At 34.4% G+C, this 22,526-nt stretch overlaps 1 protein-coding gene across 2 annotated transcripts in view; it reads right to left on the reverse strand.

The window, feature by feature from the left end:
- ZDHHC13 (zinc finger DHHC-type palmitoyltransferase 13) overlaps positions 1-22,526 on the reverse strand; it is a 65,857-nt gene that overhangs the window by 28,922 nt on the left and 14,409 nt on the right. The window contains exons 2-9 of one of the 2 annotated variants that reach the window (XM_053561882.1): positions 16,705-16,850; positions 12,785-12,907; positions 11,615-11,692; positions 10,359-10,503; positions 8,571-8,635; positions 7,070-7,232; positions 6,705-6,830; positions 3,363-3,496 (exon numbers count right to left, since the gene is read on the reverse strand). In XM_053561882.1, the coding sequence (XP_053417857.1) occupies positions 3,363-3,496; positions 6,705-6,830; positions 7,070-7,232; positions 8,571-8,635; positions 10,359-10,503; positions 11,615-11,692; positions 12,785-12,907; positions 16,705-16,850 (980 nt within the window). The remainder of the gene's footprint in view (positions 1-3,362; positions 3,497-6,704; positions 6,831-7,069; positions 7,233-8,570; positions 8,636-10,358; positions 10,504-11,614; positions 11,693-12,784; positions 12,908-16,704; positions 16,851-22,526) is intronic. The other variant, XM_053561883.1, reaches the window with a different exon arrangement.

A 22,526-nucleotide genomic window follows, 5' to 3' on the forward strand; every position in this document is an offset into this window, starting at 1 on the left:
AACATACATTTTCAATGAATCTTTTACATTTCTACCGAGACTTATAGTTGAATTTCTTTTTTGGCATATATTTTTAAATACTCCAAAATGCAAAAATTTAGATACATTTGATAAGCTTTCTTCCAGAGGTAGTGTATTTATGACACATACAGATGTAAACAATCTTATGTACTTTCATCCTGCAATCCCATGTTGAGAAGCAGATACCTTATATGAAAAGATACATAAAGGCTATAAGTGATGCTAGTCATCATAACACTAACAATCGCACTTGGGTAACAAGCAACTTGAAGTCCACATAAAACTCTACTTGAAATGTTTAATACTATAATTCTATAACTTCAAAAGAAAAAAAAAATCTGATTTAGTGCCTGTTGCTCAGTGCCCTAAGGGCACTGACCACAGACACTGGGACTGGCACGTTCGAACCCAGCCCGGGCCTGCAAAACAATGACAACTACAACAACTACAACAAAAATAGTCAGGCATTGTGGGGGCACCAGTAGCCCCAGCAACTTGGGAGGCTGAGGCAAGAGAATCGCTTAAGCCAACAGTCTGAGGTTGCTGTGAGCGGTGATGCCACAGCACTCTACCAAGGGCGAGAAAAAAAAAATCTGTCTTTTACACTAAATGTGGCAATCTATGTGTGAATACAGCTTACCTGAATATATTTTAAAATATATACCAGGAAAAAGCAATGATTAACAATAGGTATCAGGATCATAACCATAATTATGTTAAGTTCATATCTGAGAAGAACTAAAGATATCCTCAAACCTCAAATATCCAATATGCTGCCAAAATAAGCCAAATGGAGCCCATGTAACTTCCAGAGTATGGCCTGTGATTTTGTAGCAAAAAATGCATGTGACCTAATTACATAGTGTAATGAAATTACTAATTTGTAAGAGCCTGCTACTACTACCTGTCTACTTCTGACAAGTGTCACCTAACAGCGAAGATCAATAAACTACTACCCCTGCAATAATAACAATGATAATAGAAGTTCACAGGTGCTTACCTCTATGACACTGGGACTCCTATAGAGGAGTATGAGAGAAATAAAAGCAATATGGTAAAGTTACCACATGTAATTGGCTCACATTTAAATTATGTCCATATGCTAAGCACAGTATAGTAAGCCTTCAACTCACTGTCATCAAAAACAAGTTTTTACATGGTTTTTAATAATGTAGGGTTTTTTTTTTTTTTTGGAGACAGGGCCTCACTTAGTCACCCTGGGTTGAGTGCTGTGGTGTCACAGCTCACAGCAACCTCAAACTCTTGGGCTCAGGTGATTCTCTTGCCTCAGCCTTCCAAGTAGCTGAGACTATAGGCATCCACCACAAAAAACAGCCTGGCAATTTTTTAAAGACTGAGTCTCGCTCTTGCTCAGGCTGGTCTAGAACTCCTGAGCTCAAGCAATTTGCCCACCTAAGCCCCCAGAGTGCTGGGATTATAGGTGTGCGCCAGTGTGCCTGGTCCTCCCTACAATGTAGGTCTTGACTAAAATAAACAATAGCCAAACAAAATCTCAAAAGCTCCTTCCTATCTTGGATGAGTAGATGTTGCCATCCCTTGCTTCCTCTCTGAAAAAAGAGTAATGATTGTGATTCCTAGTGACTTGACTTAAACCTTATTTAGAGACTGAATCAATCCAATTAGTGGAAAATGAATGAATATCTGTAAGTGACAAGTCTTATGAATAATGGAAAAATTTAGGCATTTTGCTATTTTTCAGAAATTTGAACTTTTATTGTACATTTAAATTCTAATTCATTTCCACACAATTGTCCTGTTATTGGGTGACATGGTAGTAAGATCCTTCTAAATACTCTGTTTTCTCTTATGACAAAATCAGTGCATCCTTATTCCAGAAAGTGCTGGTAAGCAACAGAAAGACATAGGTGTACTCATAAAAACACCTGGCAAAGAGTAACACTATATTTCCTTTTAGATCCTTTTCTATGGATCAACATTATTATATGTATTTTTTTTTTTTCACTCAGTAAGTGAAAATGTTTAACAGCAGAAACAAGTTTTCTGTTTGTGTGGGCCTTACATTGCAGGAAAGTTATTAAGAGTTATGAAGAAAGTAAAACAGGGTGAAACAGTAGAGGGACAGCCTCACTATGGAGGTGAGACCTAAATTGAGGCCTGAATGACATCTGCAGCAATGCAAAGTTATGGTGTCAGAACACTTCAGACAAAAACACAAGCAAAAGCCAAGTTCCCAGCCTGAGCCTGATGTGTTTCAGGAACAGAAGGTGTGTGCGGTGTAGTGAGGGTGGGAGGAGAGATTACATCAGCAGGGAGGGAATGAATCCCCTAATAGCTCATCGGCAGGAGTTTGGACTTTACTCTGAGTATAAGAGAAAGCTACTAGAGGGTTTTGAGCAGGGAGAAAGACAGAAATTGATCTGCCTTTCTAAAAGACCACCTTGATTGCTAAGTAGGGTGAATTACAAGAGGTATAAGAGTTGAGGTCAGTGCCAGTTGTGGAGATAAACAGAAGCAGAGAAGAGAGCACTTGGTAATGGGCTGGATGTGGGCGGTGAGGAGAGGATAACAGGAATCCCAGAATGACACCTCTATACATGTGAGGAACTAGATGTAATTTTACTGAGAAAGGAGAGAAGGAGAAGAGATGGGGTGTGATATGATTATTGAGTACTATGTGTCAGCCACTGTTGTAAGCATATACATGTAGTATTAACATGACTCAGACATTATTAAAATAATTATCTTCACTTTATAGATGAATAAATTGAGGAATAGAGAAGTAAACCAACTTGTTGAATGCCAGACCACTATGTGGCAAAGCTTGACTTGAATCCAGGCAACCTGACTCTTAACCATGAACTATACAGAATCATGTATAAGTACTTTCCTAAAAATAAAAACATAACAAAATTTACTTTTTTATAATTTCCCACAATTTAATTAGGCTGTTTTAACTAAAAATCCCTGATAGCAAAAATAACTAACTTAAAATGAATTTAGATTTAGGCAAAAAATAACCCATAAGATTTCTGAAAAATGAGCAAAATTGCTTGCTTTAAGATGTAAAATGATTACAAAAATTTCTCCATTATTTACTAAATTAATAACTCAAAAAGTGACACAGGATATTTATTTTCCACCAATTGTCAATTCAATCAAATTACTAGGTTAAACAATTTACTTTTAGCCAAATCATATGCTACGAAAGCCCTCTCCTCCCACCAACCAGCAGAATGTTTTTATGTGGTAAGGAACATTTACTGCTTGATAAAAATCTGTGATTCCAGCTAATTAACAATGGAAATGAGCAATTAAATTAAAAATACAATAACTTGCCTTGCAAAGACTAACATACATACCTTGGAAACAAAGATGTTAGAAAAAACAATGTTATTAGAAGACATCCTTTTAAAAGCCAAGAATCGGAATTGAAGTCCAATATGTATCCAACAGCCCACATGGTAATCACAGAAAGCATCAGCAGTAAGAAGAGCTATTAACAGATGCAGAATTTTAGAACTTTATGGATTTTACCTCTTAAGTATCCACTAATAATCAGTTTAATATAAAATATAAGAATGACTTCCCAAATATATAGCAATTAATATAATAACAGAACTATCAGAGTTTTTCTTCAAAACTGCTAATTGACAAATCTGAAGTTTGAGAAATTATATATCTTGGAAATAATCTTTTAAAAGACCTACCTTTTATAAAATATTGTTTAAACATATTTTGTTTTGCTTTTTCTTCCCTATCAGAAATAGTCAAGTTTTAGAAAAGTGCTAATAAAAGGTGAAAATTTAAAAATAATTTCTTGCAAACAGGATTCTATGTCAGAAAGCATAAACAAGATAGGGGAACCACATAAAAATCAATACATCCTTTACGAGGGGAGTATAAAAGCTCCAACCTGAGCACCAGATGGTGCCACCACATAATAAAGAAGATTAGATAGAATAAGTTTGCAAAAGTTTTGTTTGGGGAATGAAGAATTATAATGCCTACGGATATCTAGGAGATATCTAGAAGACAATAAAAAAAGGAAGTTCTACCTATCATTCTGGAAGATATGAGAATTACTGGTTTATAGGTAAAATCATAAGCAAAAAATATCCCAAAGACTATGTATAGGTACAAAGGTGCAGAATCTGACCTAAAATAAACATCTAAGGGGAAAAAAGCTGTCTCCAAAGGCAACAAAGAAAGAGTGATCAGAAAGGCAGGATAAGAAAGAAAAGTTTTAAAGAAACCAGGAAACAGAGCTTCAAGAAGGGAAAAGTTCTTAGTGTGAAATGTGACACAGAGATCATAGAGTGCAATGAGTCTTCCGAATGCTACTGATTCAGGTCTTTCTTGGCAAAGTTAAAAGAATCAAACTACTATGAACCAACAGTCATACTGATGCCAGACTCCACATTTGTGCAATGCAGTCCCTTAACTACAAGATACCAGACCTTGAAAGCAAGCAGGGCTTTTGTAAAAACGAAGATGAAAAAAATGTGTTTTGCCCTATCTTCTTCCATTTTCATATCTCTAAGCTATATCTGGGAGAGGATAATTTCAAATGACATCAAATCTTTAAAATGCTTCCAATTTCATTTGGCATAATGACATAAAATGAGCAAGTGTAGATTAAAAAAAAACAACTTAGAATCCACAAGCAACATAATCTCAGAACAGAGACAATTAAATTGAACCTCAAAATTCTAAATCCCAGATATAACACTCTTATAGATGAGCAAGACAAAGATGTTATATTCATTCAACAAATATTGGAGGACATACTATATGGAAGGTACTGTTCTGAGCATTTAGAACACATCAATGAGTTTTGAGTATATCAATTATTTTAAATTCTAGCTAGGGAAGATAGATAAATGTATTACGTAAATTTTATAGCATATAAAAGAGTTGGATCACATGGTACCTTGCAGGCCATAGTAATGACTTTGCTTTTACTTAGGGAAAAAAGGGGATACATCATAGGAATTTGAGATGACTGGTATGACGTGACTTATATTTTAAAAGATTCATCTGCTGGACCAACACAGCATTGGTGGAATGATGAGAAGGGCTCAGATTCTGGATATGAACTGAAGGCAGAACTAGCCAACATATCTTTCTAATGGACTAGATATGTGGTATGAAAGAGAAAGGGGAAGTTGACTGGAATGCTAGAGTTGCCGCTTACTGAGATGGGGATGCTTAGTTGGGGTGAGGTGTGGAGATTAAGAGATGCCCACTGGATATGGAAATGGACGTGTCAAGTAGGTAAATGGATATATCAAATATTATATGAGTCTGGAAAGGTCTGGTCTAGAGATAAATTAGGTAGTTGCCAACACATAGGCAGCATTTAGGGAAAGATTAGATAGAAAAGAGGTTCAAGCACAAAATCCCATGGCACCCTACCAATAAGAGATGAGGAAGAAGTGGAGGAACTAGCAAGAGACTAAGAGGTGACTGTTTCTTCTTTCTCTCCTCCTCACATACATAATGCAAAACAAGTGTAGCACTCATGATGGTGTTCTACAGAGAAACCTGGTGTGTGTTAATTTAGAATCACTCTGAAAGTATAATTTCTAATTATTATTGGATAAGATTATGGTATCATATTTGAAAACATTAGAAACAGGGAATCAATCCACTATCTCTTTTTAACAATTAGACTTATGAGGTCGGACACTTAAGTTAGCAAACTCATCCTAGAAAAAAAGCTACATGTCTCATTGCTTGTTATATGTTACTACAGTCACCTTTAAGCTACTCCCCTTGAAAGCTATGCACTGATGCCAGCCCCTTGTCCACACTTCAAAGTAATTTTGCAGTTCTTTTTCTGGAATGGCCACCAGAGCTATCATGGTATGAGGTCTGACCATTAAATTTGTGAACTCATCCTAGAAAAAGTGCTACATATATCATTGCTGAATATTACTATTCAGAAGGCCAAGGAGAGTACTTCAAAGGTCACTATAAGGATATTCAGCAATGAGGCATGCGGCACTTTTTCTAGGATGAGTTAGCAAACTTAATGGTCAGACCTCATATATTCACTACATGTGACTTTACTTTTACTAGCCATTCACGAGAATAAGCTCAATTTTCTAACTTTTTCTATTATCAATTCACTTTAAGTTTTAAAAGAATACCAGTCAGAATTGCTAAGAGAATAAATAAAATTTGGGTTTCAAATTTCAAAATTCTAGATGTTTTATCTTATGAAGTGACATCATATACTTAAAGTTTGTAATATTGTCAGTTTTCCAAGTCTTTAGGATTTGAATAAAAATTTTTAAATGTTGTTACTTTCAGTTTGAGAAAAAATTTAATAAGAAATAAGCACTTTAAGATAGGCTTCTATAAAATTCCTTGTAAAAAGGTGTGCTTTATTTGCTTCTCTAAGAATCAAGCTATTTGCATTTCAATTAATTCATTAAATAAATACAGAAGTATGCCATAATGTTCAAAAGGTAACCTGTAGTTTTGGAGCCATCTAGCTGAGGAACAATAAAAAGCCAATGGAAATGCCAAATTTCTAACTTTGGGTCATGGGATACATGGAAAAGATATAATCAGCACATATAATGCAGCAAAAATGCAATTCTCTGGTTTCCTCTGAAGCCTTAAGAAACAAACAAAACAAAACAAATGAACAAAAGGTTCTTACATCCCACAGAACAGGGCCCATATGAAAATACCTCACATTTCTGCAGCCACCTCCAAAGTCTGAACTTTTGGTTAGCTCTCATTTTGGCTTCTGTTTTTAGCATATGAATAATGAGCTGATTTTTGTTCTGCACAGCCATATCAAGAGGTGTTTCTCCCTTAAAAAAAAAAAGAGGGAGTAGAAGTTTAGTGATATTTTTGATATACTGTGGGTGCTAAATAATTTTTTTAAAACTAACCACAATCATATTCAACACATTTATTTCAAGCTTAGCCAGCTATTATTGTCTATCTATATGTATAGTGGTAAATGAAAACATAGCTTATCTTTGTGTTAATTTATCAATCTTCTAACTGAAGATGTAAGACACTAAAAGAGATAAATACCTGGTCATACCTTAACATTTTGAATATCCAGGCTAGAACCAGCTTCCAAAAGTTTATCAACTGCATTAACATTTCCTGCTGCAACTGCCCAATGAAGTGGAGTGTTCTGATGTATTTTATCAACCACATTAAGAGAAGGATTAAACTTTAAAAGAAATCCAGTTGGTTCTGGCCTGTCTCAAAACAGTAAAATACCAAAGTTCAGTAAGAGACATGATGATTTCAGGAATAAATGCAAATAATGAATTTGTTAAGCTAATTATCAATTAACCAATCAGTAAGTATTCTGAACAAGCGAAGATGCTCTTTGTGCCAAATTCTAGTCTAGGTACTAGTAAGGAATATCCCTCCACTCCATAAAGGACATCTATGAAGTGACAGCCTGCTATCTAGATAAGTTTAACATCAATACAGTAGAATACTGCTTTTGTTTTTCAAATGTTTACTTTCATGTTATTGTTCTACTGGTTAACATTTTTTAAAATTGTGGATTTAACGTTGGGTAATATTAAATACTATGTCATTTATCCAATTAAAGGCTAAATGTATGTTATATATGAGGCGATAAACCAAGAGTTAGCTTCACACTCTTTAATCAATTATTAAATAAAACAAATATAAATTATGACATAAAGTATTTTATATCTTAGAAAGTTATAAACTAGAAGATAGAATTCATAAAATATTTTTACTTCATCATCAATGCCTTCCCTTCCTTCATGACTCCAGGAGATTTTATTAATAAAACAATATTCTAAATTAATTATTCCATCAGGTTCTTTAGAAACTATAACTGACTTCAAAGTTATCAATGAAAAGCAGAAAATACTTTTTTAAGAAAATTCTACGCCTAGCCCCACCACTCCATGATCAAAAAGAAAATGGTATTAAAGTTAACTCAATTCCCAGAAGAGAAGTCCTAGTTAAAAGCAGAATCAGAGATTTACTACAACATAGACACAAACTGATAGAGGAAAACTGTAGCATGTATGTGCATAGATGAATACTAGAAGGTGGACTAGATAGTGGTCATGACTCACATGTGTCTATAAAAATGAATACAAAAATCTAAACATACTAATACTCTGATGTCAGAGAATCTAAAAATTTATTATTTTCCAAAAAACAGATTTATAATCTAGATTTCAAATTATCAGAATGTTCAAATTTGTAGGCATTTTTTTAAATGCAAAAGAAGAAATATAAGCCATGTTAACAATTATATGCTAAGGAAACTCTACCTGATCTGCAAAGACATTTTTCTCTTATTAGTAGCTTTCAAACTTTTCACCAAAACTGCCAGAAAAGAAAAAAAAATACGGTACTTTTCTATGGTACTTTTCCAATTATAATTACCCTAAAATTCCATATTACTGTCACAGTGTAAAATCTCATTTTCTTTACAATGTACTACCATCTCACATAGACTGAGATACTTAAAATTGTATATACAGGAAAGAAATTGTTGAAACCAAGAATCAGATTGAGGCAATTCACTTGAACTTACTTACCCAATTACTTTATAAGCTGATAACATGAGAGGTGTCTGCCCATTTACAGCTGTCATATTCACACTCTAGTTGAAAAGAAAACAATTTGTATAAATATAAACATACTCAAAATTTTGTTTCTTCTCAATAGAAATATCTCTTTAATACATTTAATATTACTATTATGTCTCCATGAAGGGTTCAAATGTCATTTGAAAGTTCTGTTTCATTTCCATAGGGTAAAAAAAAAAAAAATCCATGTACTAAAAAATCCATGGATTTCCACAAAATATATATACATACTCTTTGTGACAGAGTTAGCTTCACATTCATTTTGTTGCTCTTGGTAGAGTGCCATGGCACCATAGCTCACAGCAACCTCAAACTCTTGGTATTAAGCAAGCTTCTTGCCTCAGCCTCCTGTGTAGCTGGGACTACAGGCACCCGCCAATACACCCAGCTAGTTTTTCTATTTATAGTAGAGACAGGGTTTAGCTGTTGCTCAGGCTGGTCTGGAACTTCTGAGCTAAAGCTATCTACCCACCTCAGCCTCCCAGAGTGCTAGGATTACAGTCGTGAGCCACTCACTGCACTTGGCTTTGACAAAATATTTTTAAAGGGGAAAATTTGGATATATGATGTAAAACATTGTATGATGTGAACAGAGGACAGCTAAGGAAAAGAGTAGGATGTTGACAGCCACCATCAAATATAAGAGACAATACAAACCTTAAAAGTCATCTACTTTAGACTTTAGTTGAAACGTTAATTCATGCTACCATTTCTTATACACAGTACAAAGTTATCCAGTCTCTACTCAAATACTTCCAGTAATAGTGACCTCCCCATCTTCTAAGGCAACTTGTATTTTTGAAATTAAATATGAATTTTTGAAGAGTAAAACACACAAAAATATTTTTTTATTTTCTGGAATAGAAAAAAAAGGAAATCATATCTCCATGAAGATATGTTCCTTATAACAAAACAGGTCCAGTTAAATGTGTACAATAATGGTTCCAACCAAGCCAATAAAAAAGAAGATTCTTACGAACTTTGGAGAAACAGAACTTAAGAAGGAGTCCCAAGAGAAGTAGGAAAGATACCTCCTCATACCTCTTTCCAAAATGAAGCCCAAGACTTATAATTATTCTACTTCAATAGGCTAAGTCTGAGAAAAAGTGCTTATTTAGAGAGTGCAATCATTCCAATAGCATTTGTGCAAACATGTTTTCACAAGTCTGTTAGCACGTAAACTACTTTGCTACCAGAAAGCATACTTCAGACAAGTACAGTTGACGGTGAAACTCCTGCTGTCAATAACCTCAAGTTTAACCTGTGCCTCTAAGGCAAATCATTTTTTACAGAATTATTTAGGAGAATAATAAGAAGCATACATTCAAATTGGCCTCCCAGTTAGGCTCAAACAATGAAAGCAAATTATGGGTTAATTTAGTGATCTGACTACCATTTTTATATTCAACCAGAAGAAAATATGGGCTTTGAAGTCATGTTTTTAAAAAACAAAGCAAATTACTGGGTTCATGAGAAAAACTATTACAGGTTTAATAAGTTTCAGAAACATCAATTTTATGTTACTGAGCTAAATGACTTGTCCTTTTCCTACCAATGAAGCAGAAAAAGCAGTATTCAATAGCTACTTCAAAAAGCAGTATTCAATTACTGAGGCTAATATTTGAATACCTGGATAGCAATTAACCTTTACTTTTAATATGAGGACAAATTACTAATAATCTCCCTAGTGTCTTCAAATTATAATAGGTGGAGTATAGTACACATTTTAAAATATACCTGTCCTTTTGAGATGAGATATGCTATAATAGGCATGTGTTGAAATAATACTGCCAGGTGGATACTGCTGAATCCCTCTCCATCAATGAGAGTGGGGTCTGCACCATGCTGGAGTAATAATATAACCATAGGTAAATGTCCTTGTCTATAAATAAAAGACAAAAAATTATTCTGTAGCATGCAGAAAAAGAAAAAAATACAGTGAGAAACTCAGATTTCTAAGCCAAATATATCTTCTACTTAGATATTTCAAACTTAGAACTATATGGATAGTCATTCTTTAGTGTAAATGATAAACTTGGTAACTTCACAATCTACTTTAAACCTTATGTAATAATTTTATATAACATGCTAATGAGAAGACTTTAAAATCACTTAGACTTTATTGTTGCTATTTTAAAAGCAAAATGTAATCATGAGTCAGATATACAGAAGTATAATATTCACAAACTATGGTTACATTATGATATTCTTAAGAACTATACATTCTTACACTTGAATATGGTTCATTTGTCATGTAAATCACTATACCTCAGTAGCTTAAAGAGGTTGAGTTACCCATAGATTCTACAAATCTCTTGGCTATGGAGAAAAGATTCAACTCTTTGCATTACCTGAACAATTATTAACTTCAGTTTCAGGTTTATGTCAACCCCACCAACCACAGAAAGTAGAGTTTAAATAAAAGAAGAAGCTGTTAAGTATCAAGCCTTATTAATTTCAGCTTCAGATGGCCAATACACATCAGAGAAAAGAGGACAGTGACCAAAGGATATAAATGTTCTAAGTTGACATACTCAAAATTTCTTACAAATCCTGAAGCAATTTTCAAAAGAGTTGACTCATTTGACCCATTTGATACATACTTTACATTTACCTGAGAGAAAAATCCAGCTCTTTAAAATAAAATTACAACTGTAAGTTTCCAAATAGGCTCTGTTATAAGACTAAACTGACAGAGTTTATAGTTCACTGAACTACTGCTTTTATTGATGTGAACAAATAGAAAAAAAATTTATCCTAATTATAAAAAAGTATAATACACATATTTAGATTTAATAATCATAATGGAACCCTAAACCAAGTATCACAAGTATCCTTTCTGAAAACTCTTTAAAGCTGTCATTTATTTTTAAATAAAAAAGGGGGGGGGGGAAGAAAAGAAAGTCCTTTGAATCATCTAAAACTGTGTTTTCCAATATGGTGACCACTAGCTACATGCCCCTATTTAATTTCAGTGTTTATAAAAATCTTACCGGACAGCCCAGTGAAGAGGAGTTGAATTTAAATCTCCACCCAACTGATCTACAACAGCACCTTTTGAAATATAAAACCTATTAAAAGCAAACATATATAAAAATAAGATTTGAAACTTAAAATACATATTTAGAAAAAATACACTAAAGTTTTCTTAGTAATTAATGTTAGATAATTAAAATTATGAAAATAACCCTCCCCAAAGCACCCAGATTTATAGAAGTCTGAAAGATTCACTTGACAGTATCAGGCATATCCATGGTGAAACATTCTTAGAATATAGGTAATAACTCTTGCCATAATTAGCATTCCATTATAACTTATATACCAAACACATAACCACTACTTTCTGCATAGTCTAACTACCTACCATGGCACTCTTGAAATAGTTTATATGCAAAAGACTTAGGATCAGACATTCTTACTTAACTTGGAAGGAGAAAGGCAAATTATGTCACTTTCAACAGTTCAAAATTAGAATTACTAATAGGGTATGAATTCTAAAAGTAGTTAAAAGTTAAAGTCCTTTCAGAAAAGTTAGACATTTTGAGTGTTTTGCTCTTTCCTTGGGGGCATGGGATACATTACATACAGTAAATGTGTAAGTTAATAAGACTGATTTTCTTCTATGGTTTATAAAAGTTAGTTTCATTACCCCAAAGTTATACTTCATACATTGTATTATCTAAACATTATATCAGTTTATTTCCACAGAAAAGGAGTCTGCCTGTGAGTGTAATTTGTGTTAGAATATTTTAAACTTTATATACTTTCATTTTCTTAAACCTTGAATATTTTAAATAGAGGATGGCCATACAGTTATGGCCATTATAGCCATCCTGTATATAATTCTATAATACAAACATACATAGTCACATGAACATATACATTTTACATGCTAAGGCATAAAACAAAAAAAATAAGTAGTCGTGCTTTATAAAAGGTAAATACTTTATACAATCCAAGCCATGTCCATTTACAACTGTATTCACATTTATTTAAAAAAAAAACATTAACTGATGTGTGTGGCAGAAAGTTTCAGGACTTTGCTTATAATAAAGGATTATAGATGGCTCAATGCTCATACTTGCACTCGAAGAAAAAGATAAATGAAAGAGAGGTCTAAAATTATAAAAATACACAATTAACACACATATATCCCATCTTACTTTACAAGTTCCAGCCTGTTGTTAATAGCAGCCCAATGAAGAAGTGACACATTTTCTTTGTCTGGTTGTCGGACATCATATCCTGCTTCTACCAACTCTTTACATCGTTCAAAAATCCCATATCTCAAATAAGAAAAAAAGTATAATTGATATTGTTAAAATAATTTCAAATATTAAAATTTCTTCCTTTTACCAAAGCTTTTCCTTTATTCAAACTATCTTTTGGCCAACAAATGGAATAATTAACAACAAAGATACTCACAAACAGGACATGGTATAAAGCAAAATAACAAAAGTAAACCTGGTTTAACTTACTTATAAGATTAATATATTTGGAGTTGAACTTAATCTTTTTAAATAAACTTTAACAGTTACATTGCCTTCCTTCAGTTAAGTTTTATTTGATCCCCTACCATGTGCCAAAACACATAGTGCTGATTCCTCACTGTAGTTTTTATCCCTGAATCCAACCAAACCCACGCAATAACTGCACAGTAAGGAAGAAAGACTAAAAGGAAACTCAGAATGGGATAAATTCAACAACAAAATATAGATATAAGTATAGCAGAAATAGGAATGATTAGCCCTTCTTCAATGAGATAAACTAAGATATAGTTTATAGCAGTGGTTCTCAACCTTCCTAATGCAATGTGTTTTCATTGTTAAAAAGGGGTCTGACCCACAGGTTGAGAACTACTGGTTTGTAGGCTGATGGAAGGGGAGGGCATTTCAGGCAGTGGAAATAGCATGTACAAAAATCAGAGATATGATACAACATGGATATTCGGAAAAATAAAAATTTAGCATTGCTGAAGCATAAACCATAAGAGAGAGAATGGTGAGAGATGAAGCTAGAAGCAGTAGGTAAAGACCACATGTACCTTCTATGTCATGCTATGAAGTTTAGTCTTTACCTATAGTTCAACGGGAAACCAAGAAAGGGTTTAAAAGAGGAAAGCACTCAGATGTTGGAGTCTAAGAAAGATCACATTAGTGGCAGTATGAAAGCAGCTTAGAACAGGGTGAGGACAGAGACTGAGAGACCACTTTAGAGGCTACAGTAATAAATACCGGTGAGAGCAAATGAGAGCCTAAAGTAAGAGAGGCAATTGGAATGTAAAAGCAAGGATGGACTTGAAAGACACTGACTGACTGTTAGGGTGAGAAAGACTTCCTTTAAAAAATTTAATTAATTAATTTGCTTATTTTATTTCAGAATGTTATAAGGGTACAAATGTTTTGGTTACATGCATTACTTTTGTATGGTTTGAGTCAAAGTTATATTATGTCTATCCCTCTGATAGTATTCATTGTGTCTGTTGGTGTGAATTTACCCATGTCCTCTTCCCCACTTCCACCTGCTTGATTTTCATTGAATTTTGCTACCATATGTACACACACATTTAGTTCCATTTTAAAAGTGAGCACATGTGGTGTTTATTTTTCCATTCTTCTGATACTTCACTTAGGTGGTATCTAGTTCCATCTGGGTTGTAACAAAAGGTATTAGTTCAGCCTTTTTTTAAATAGCTGAGTAATACTCCATAGTATATATATCATACTTTATTAATCCATTCACGTATTGATGGGCACACTGGGTCGTTTCCATATCTTGGCAATTGTGAATTTTGCTGCTATAAACATTCAAATCCAAGTGTCTTTTTTACGGAATGATATTTCTTTTTTGAGTAAATACCCCATGGTGGGATGCTGGGTCAAATGGGTAGGTCTATTTTTAGTTCTCTAAGGTATTGCCATACTACTTTCCAAAGAGGTAGTACTAGTTTGTAGTCCCACAAATGCCTCTATGTAATACTACAATTAAAAAAAAAATCGGCAGCGCCTGTGGCTCAGTGAGCAGGGCGCCGGCCCCATATGCCGAGGGTGGAGGGTTCAAACCCAGCCCCGGCCAAACTGCAACAACAAAAAGAAAAATCATTCATCAGCAATATTTCTTTTCAACAGAAACTGTGAAGTCCAAACTATTGAGCGCTTGCTTTAAAATTTATTTCTATTTAGAAGGACTTAAACGTTTCAAGAGTCAAAAGTCAAACCAAATGGCAGAATTTCCTCTATTTCTGACACTGTTGAATTAAAAATAATTTCAGCCTTACTAAACTGGGTGTGTGTGTGTTTGTCTTTTTGGCATTTTTATAAGACAGAGACATCTGTTTGACAGTACCAAGGGAAAATATTAATAAGTAAATTTTTGATAATGAAACATACATATATTTATACTCTCCATCTTTTAAATGTCATCTTTAACATTTCAGGGGAAAAGAAAAAGTCCCTTTATTTGAGAAGCATAGTAAGAATAAACATTAAGCCTAAATGAATCCCCAACAATAAAAAAAAAAAAGAATAAACATTAATTAGGATTTTGGCGGTTTAGAAAACACATACAAACATATACAAACACACATACATATCCAGCTCTCTTTTGTCCTTTCTAAATACTACCTTACAGATCCCCCCACAACTACTTGGGAAAGTCCAAGGCCTGAAGAACATTTAAGGAGAGATACAAAATGTGAGTTTTTACACAGATTTCCTGTGAATTTAGCCTAATTTCTCACATAACATGACCAGAGGTAGCAAAAAAAGATTTGAATGCTTCCATTCTCATTCAAGCAAGTATTTACCGTAAGGACACTTTCATTTGTATGAATAGAAATAATATCAAATAATATTCACTTAAAATAGTGGTTCCCAGAGCTTCTAGAGTTCATATATATTCATAATTAGCATAGGGAAATTATACCACATTAGTGTGGTAACATTAGTTCCTTTCACGCTAATTTTTTTTCAGACAGTGCCCTGGGATTGAGTGCTGTGGCGTCATAACTAACAGCAACCTCAAACTCTTGGACTCGAACGATTCTCTTGCCTCAGCCTCCCCAGTACCTGCGTCTACAGGCACCAGCCACAATGCTTGGCTATTTTTTTTTTAAGAGACGGGGTCTTGCTCTTGCCTCTTGCTCAGGCTGGTCTCAAACTCCTGAGCTCAAGCAATCCACCTGCCGCACCTCCCAGAATGCTGGGATTACAGGTTATGAGCCACCATGCCTGGCCTTTTCATGCTAATTTGATGGGCATGATTTACAGTATATATGATGAGTAACCCAAGAGCAGATTATGTTTGATTACTAAGAAAATAGACTACTAATTAATGTAGTTTGATGAAGAAAATATTTCAAAATATGTTTAATGGCAAGAGCTAGGGTGGATGTTGATAATCCACAAGGGTAAAAATGCTGGAAATAATTGACTTAAGGTTAACATCCACATAGGGAGATCTTGAGGGAAAACTTTCAAAATGTACGTCTATTTTTAGTGTAAGCAAAACAATACACTGTATGTTTCAAGTGGTCAGAGAACATATTTCCACCTTACCTTACTGTCGTTCTTCCAGCATACTCAGTATAAGCATATAGAAAGTACTCAACAAACAAATGACTGTTTAAAAATATCTATAAATGTGTGTGAGCTGTTATTTTTCATCCTATCCACATACTTAGCTTGCAGTGTATTTTAAAGACTCAGATTTGTGCTTCAAATTAAGAGTCTAGCTTTCATGATTGCATTATTGTACACAGCTATGATTTAATAAAAAAAAGTCTAGCTTTAGTATCATCAATTAAATCATTTATTCGTTCAACAAACATTTGTTGGACCCCATATATAAGACAAAGATGAAAATATACATTTATTAACAAGTTTGCCCATAATCTTAGTGGGAGAGTCTAGTGTGTAAACAGGTAAGGGACACTATACTAAGTACTCTGATGCTGGTATGACAAACACACTTAGTGCTGGTGTTAATGAACACCATGATCAAGTGAGGAAAGTGAGCATATGGAGTACCATAAACTATTATTAATTTATGCATAAGGATACAACAAAGCATTTGGAAGACTTACTGAGTAGCTTTTACAATGTCACAGTTACTAGAGTCCTCTATAAGAGGAAGAGCTTCTCTTGCCTTGGCAAGTTCCTTGTTTTCATGTGTACAGTTGCTACATCGACCAAATCCTGGAGGGTGGGGGCCATGGCTGTGATTCCTGCACTGAAGAACAAGAGCAATTTGACAAAGCATAGAAAAGAATGTCACATTCAATTATATAATGAAGCATTTGCTACTGTCAACACTACCTATAAATTTAATTTTTTTTTGAGTCTTAGAAGTATATCCTAGAGAAAATTATCTTAATTCTGTTCACTAGGGAAAATATTTAATATTAGAAAAATCCAAATTACACATTTTGCCATGAAACTAAGGTCATCTGAAAAGGCACAATGGACCTTGTTACTTGTAGTGGATAGAGGCTCGTTACACAGAAGGAAGGCCACCAAGCTCCTGCTTTGTGGGCTTGTGGTGAATACACCATAAGGAGACCCATCCAGTGAATCCAGTTTTTGTATAATCCTTTCCCTTTGAGTATGGGCAAAACCTGTGACTTGCTTCTAGACAATGGAATATGACAAAAGTGGTAAGACAATCACTCCCATGATTATATTACATATATAAGACTGTCTTAGCCTAATGAAGAAATAGATTCTTTTGCTTGCCTCGGAAAAGCAAGATGCATTATGGGTCACATGGCAACAAACTGTGGGCAGCTTCTAGAAATGAAAGCAGACCATGACAACAAATTCTGCCAAATTCTAGAATTGAGACCGTGACAAATTCTGCCAATAACCACATAAGCATGAAAAGGGGCCCTGAGCTCCAGAATGGAACACAGTTCAGTCTTCACATCAACCCTGTGAGACCCTAACCAGAGGACCCAGCTAAGCCATGCCTGGACTTCTGACAAACAGAAACTCTGAGGTAATAAATAGGTGTGATATGAGGCCACTAACTCAGTTGATTAGAAGATGGTGCTAATAAACAGGTGTTCTTTTAAACCACTAATTGTGGGGTAATTTGTTATGTAGTTAATACAGAAGTGACTGCAGGGTTTGGTGAGGGTAAAAAGAATTACTGCCAAGACAGTCCTATCAACTTAATCTACAAATGTTACATTCAGACAACCCATTAGAAGTAGCAGCAAATGATAACCTAAAAAATTTCTCTTTCAATGAAGTATTATCTTAGATCGGCTATTTGAATAGATTGAGCATTTCTAATCTCAAACACTGAACTTAGACCTTAGTAGAAACCCAATACAGGACTAACATTATTAAAAAGGGGGGGAAAAGTCCCCCCAAAGTAGTTTAAGATCAAGTATCCATTTTGTAGATGTATTTTGTTTCTTCTTTCCACTAAAGGCCATTTGGATTCATTATCACCTCTAGGGTAGAAAATAAATTTAAATCAGCAATTTTTGACACTTGTCAACAACTTTGCTAAAATATTTGGTGGACAAACAGGGAAAAGCAGGGGGTTAAAGTCTTTAGCATAAATGAGGCTCACAGAAACACTTCAAAACAAAGACGTACTTTACTTGGGAAGACTATTTCAGCTAAAGATAAAATGCTGAACATTTCTCAAAGTTTCCCCCAAACACAAATATATCAAGTGTATATACTGTTTACATATATTTTAAATAAATATTAAAAAAAAAGCCAGATCTCCAGTGTGACCCTAATAATGGTGAGACATCTTACTGTTCATTTACATGATAATCAATCTAACTAATCTCAAACTACTGAGAATCCCAAGCAGGAATAGATTCAAGTGAAAGTATTCAACTTTAATAAAACGTATCATATTATATTGCTTTCTCTAAAGAAATGACACCTTAAAGTACAACCTTCCTTAATGGTACTTATTAAGCAAATTAAAGGGTGCCTATCCAAAATTGAAATAGCTGTTTTTTAAAAAACAATTACACCAGAACTTACATCTTCAAAATAGTCTCCTTGGGAGATTATTAATTATTCCAATGACATTACCTTGAAATGATTTTAGAATTTCCTTTCTGAAACTGTACTCAAAGCCATATAAAAAATGAGACTCATTACATTTTTAAACTCTTAAAATATTACATTTTTTATATATACATAGGGATTTTTTTCTTTCTTAAAGTGTAAAGAATAGAAAAAGAACCTCCATGAGAATATCACCTGAGTTAAGAAATAAAACTATTGCCAGCACCCTAGAAGATTGCCCCGACAAGTGCTATACTCTAACACATTCTCACACTGAAAGGACATTTCCTGACTTCAGTAATAATTATGTTTTGCTTTTCTTTATAATTTTATCCATTACACATCAACCCTAAAGAATACATTTCAGTTTTACATTTTTAAATCATTATATAAATGGAATCACATTATATGTACATAATATTCTCTATAATTTGTTTTGCTTAACATTGGAGTTATAAGCTTCATCCATATTGTTATGAAAGCTATAATAGTTTCATTTTCATTGCTATATCATGTTCCAATACATTAACATACCACAATTAATTTATATATTTTACTGTGGGTGGGTATTTGACTTATTACCAGTTTGGGGCTATTATAAAAAATATTGTGATGAGCATTCTTGTACATGTTTCTAGGATTACACATTCTAACAAATCTCAAGAGGATATATCTAGAAGTGAAATTGTTGGCTTTTAAGATACGCTTATCTTAACCTTCAAAATGGTTATACCATCTAAACTTCCCCAACAGGGTATGAGAACTTCTGTTGCTCTAATCATTAAATTCTGCAATTTTTGCCAAGCTGATGAATGTGTAAATAACCCCACAGTGGCTATAATTTGTATTTCCCTGTAATTGTTAATGAAGTTGCATATTTTTTCATGTTTATTGGCCATTCAGAGTTGTTCTTTTCTAAAGTCCATGTTTAAACAATTCTTCTACTTTTGTTTCACAGCATTTCTGTTTTTTTCTTCTTGAATAGCAGCCCTTATACATTCTAGATATTCTTTGTTGGCTATATGTTGGTTATAAAATGAAGTAAGGTCTTCTTCTATATGTGATGGCATAGCAAGAACTGTACTTAAACTTTTGAGGTCTTGCCGTTAAAAAACAACAACACTAGAATACTGGACAAAATACAGTAGAACCTTGGTAAGCTGATCACTCAAGTGACTGTAACAAACTGGTCAACAAATGGAGGTGTTTGACACATGGACCTAGGCCTACTGTACTGATATATACATGTACTTTCTTATACTTCCTTTATTAGAGAATATCATACGAACTCATCCATAATTAAAAGACAGTAAAATCATACATAATTATATAAAATCAATATATTTACTATTTTTTCATGATTTAATGATTCTTTCTGAAGGAAGAGTTGATCTTGGTCTACTTCTCGTCCTTATTATAAACATAAGTGAAGAAAGCACTTTCAATGCTAGTTATACGACTCAGCATACCTGGGCATTTTTCTACAGCAATTGACTTCAATTGCATTATCAAATGATTGACATCCTCTTCTACTGGAGTCTCGGCAATTTCTGTGTTATCCTCACAGAATTCTTCCACTTCATCAGCTGCTTCATGCTGGTCTGTACTTCGGTCAACATCACTTACAAAATTGCTTCTGGGTCAGGTTCATTATAGTTTGCCACCTCATCATCCATTGCCAACAAAATCTTCAAAATCCACTCCTGAACTCTGCCATGAGAGATAGGCTGCGTGATGGGGCTAAAACGTCATGCTCTCAGGTTGTGACAAATCCAACTTTTTAAAAACATTTCTGGCTGAACTTTACTCCAAGCAGCACTGATTCAGAGGACAGCATCCAGATTGTTAAATGATGTAGCACATGAAGTTGCTTCCACAGGTGGACCACTAGTTTGTGTTTCAGTAATGACCCACTGCAGAAGCTGGGCTCAGTAATTCATTTTGAATGTTTTGATGATGCCTTGGTCAAGACCTGTTTGAACTCATGTTTAGAGGCAGAAATTTCAGTGTCACATCTTTCAGATAATTTATTTAAGGGTGGCTAGGACAGTTGTCTACTGTTAGAATAGATGGTTTCTTCTTCATTTCTCAGTTGATACCCCTTAGCCACTCCTCAAATAGCACAGCAGTCATTCCTATGCATTTATTTGATCTCCAAGTGATGGAGAAGTCTTTGGGCTTGAATGCATGTGGCTTTGCCGATTTACCAATCACCAAGGGCTTTAGTTTCTGTCTGTCTGAGCTAGTGCAAAGCAGAACTGTGACAAGTTCTTTGGAATGTTTTCTTCTCTTACAATTGTTACCCTTCATGAAAAGGCTCCAGTCAGCACTTTGAAAAGGGTCTACACTCATCAGTGTTAAAGATGTTGTCATCTTTGAAGCCTCTAGAGAAATCCAGAAACTTTGTGATGAACTCATTGACAACTTCTACTGGAACTTCCCTGGATTCATCACACTAGACTTTCTGGGACATCTTACATCACAGTTCAAATTTCTCATGCCAACCACTTGATTCTTGGAAACCTGCTACCCCAAATTCCTGTGCAAATTTTTTAGCAACTTTTTGGATTATAGGCCCAGAGATCCAGGTATTAACTGCCCTCATTTATTTGAATCACCTTATTGTGGCATCATTGACTTTATCAAGGGAAGTTTTCACTCTAGGTCTCCACTTTCTTTACCATATCTCTCCAAGTACTCATGTTTACATGTTTTTTGATCTTGTTAAGTGTGGTCTTGCTAACACCAAAATGTTCCACCATCTTTCTATGGCTGCTGCTTTCCAGAAAATGCAGAAGATCAATCTTTACTTTTAATGCCAACTCTTTGAGTTCTTTCCTTTAAAACATCATGTCTTAACTGTAAATTTTATCAGTAATTGTAGGGTGTATCTACAATTCAGACCACTTCTTCATGTTGAAAAAAATCTTCCATAACACATGATAAATAATAGGACATTAGGCCTAATCCAACACATGGTAATAATAAAACATGAAAAAAGAATGTGTACTAGAGAAAAAATAATACAACAAAGGGGCAAAGCCCACACCTTCTGCCCTGGTGTAGAATGGACTCAACTTGTCAAGTTATAGAGGATAAATTAATATTATATGTCACAGTTCAAGTGGTTAAGATACGACTTACAGAGGTGGTCAATATATAGAGTCAGTCTTCCACTGAGTACATGTGGTACATGTCTGGTCTATTAAAATTAGGTCAATTTAAAGAGGTAGTCATTGTAAGGAGTTGGGCAACTAATGGAGGTTCTACTGTGTATGAAAAAATCTGTATTCAGACTCTGGACAATAAGAAAAGTAGGACTTCCCCCCCATAACCTTAATTGTCATTAATTGTCCTCATATCAAGATTGAGTACATAGGATTCATGCTTCTCCATTTTTGTGATGCTTTACTAAGAATAATGTCTTCCACTTCCATCCAGGTTAATACGAAGGATGTAAAGTCTCCATTTTTTTTAATGGCTGAATAGTATTCCATGGTATACATATACCACAGCTTGTTAATCCATTCCTGGGTTGGTGGGCATTTAGGCTGTTTCCACATTTTGGCAATGGTAAATTGAGCTGCAATAAACAGTCTAGTACAAGTGTCCTTATGATAAAAGGATTTTTTTCCTTCTGGGTAGATGCCCAGTAATGGGATTGCAGGGTCGAATGGGAGGTCTAGGTTGAGTGCTTTGAGGTTTCTCCATACTTCCTTCCAGAAAGGTTGTACTAGTTTGCAGTCCCACCAGCAGTGTAAAAGTGTTCCCTTCTCTCCACATCCACGCCAGCATCTGCAGTTTTGAGATTTTGTGATGTGGGCCATTCTCACTGGGGTTAGATGATATCTCAGGGTTGTTTTGATTT

The sequence above is a fragment of the Nycticebus coucang genome, chromosome 14, assembly GCF_027406575.1.
Source record: "Nycticebus coucang isolate mNycCou1 chromosome 14, mNycCou1.pri, whole genome shotgun sequence".
Lineage (NCBI taxonomy): Eukaryota > Metazoa > Chordata > Mammalia > Primates > Lorisidae > Nycticebus > Nycticebus coucang.